At 41.8% G+C, this 612-nt stretch overlaps 1 protein-coding gene across 1 annotated transcript; it reads right to left on the minus strand.

Moving 5' to 3' along the window:
• Positions 1-36: 36 nt before the first annotated feature.
• Positions 37-612, minus strand: VICG_02225 (uncharacterized protein; the record flags this gene model as incomplete). Its single annotated transcript, XM_007605607.1, has 1 exon — positions 37-612. A coding segment is annotated over one exon (576 nt), but the record flags the coding sequence as incomplete, so codon positions are not given.

Genomic DNA, 612 nt, shown 5'->3' on the forward strand with positions numbered 1-612 from the left:
TTTTCATACACTCCATTTCTTTCTAGGAATATACCCTCAACCACCCAAAGCTCCAGCAGACTGACCCACAAATGCTCTATATGCTTCCTCTGCAGAAACCTCGCTCTCAGCTTCAACAATATCGCTGTCAAGCATAACACCGTCTTCAAACATGGCTCTCAACTCCATCTTGCCCAAGGTTTTTTTCCCGTCTCCATCCTCTAAAATGCTATTGCCCATTAAATCCAGCAACTGTAAAGAACTAGACAACCTTCTTACCTCATCCGGCAATGACTTCAGCTTGTTATGACTGAGGTCAAGTCCCTGTAAACTCTCCAATTCTCCTATTTCAACCGGCAATACCTCTATCTGATTACTGCTGAGAACCAGATGCTGTAGATCCTTCAATTCTCCTATTTCAATTGGCAACCACCCTAGATTGTTATAACTGAGATTCAACTGTTGCAGTTTTTTTAGGTTTCCTATATCAACTGGTAGTGATTCTAGTCTGTTATGACCGACATACAACCCTTGCAGACTCTTCAGTTTTGTTACCCAAATGGGTAATGTCTCTAGCTTGTTAAAACTAAGATACAGCTTCTGAAGACTCTCCAGCTTTCCTATCCCAATCGA

This window comes from Vittaforma corneae (assembly GCF_000231115.1).
Source record: "Vittaforma corneae ATCC 50505 unplaced genomic scaffold supercont1.179, whole genome shotgun sequence".
Lineage (NCBI taxonomy): Eukaryota > Fungi > Microsporidia > Nosematidae > Vittaforma > Vittaforma corneae.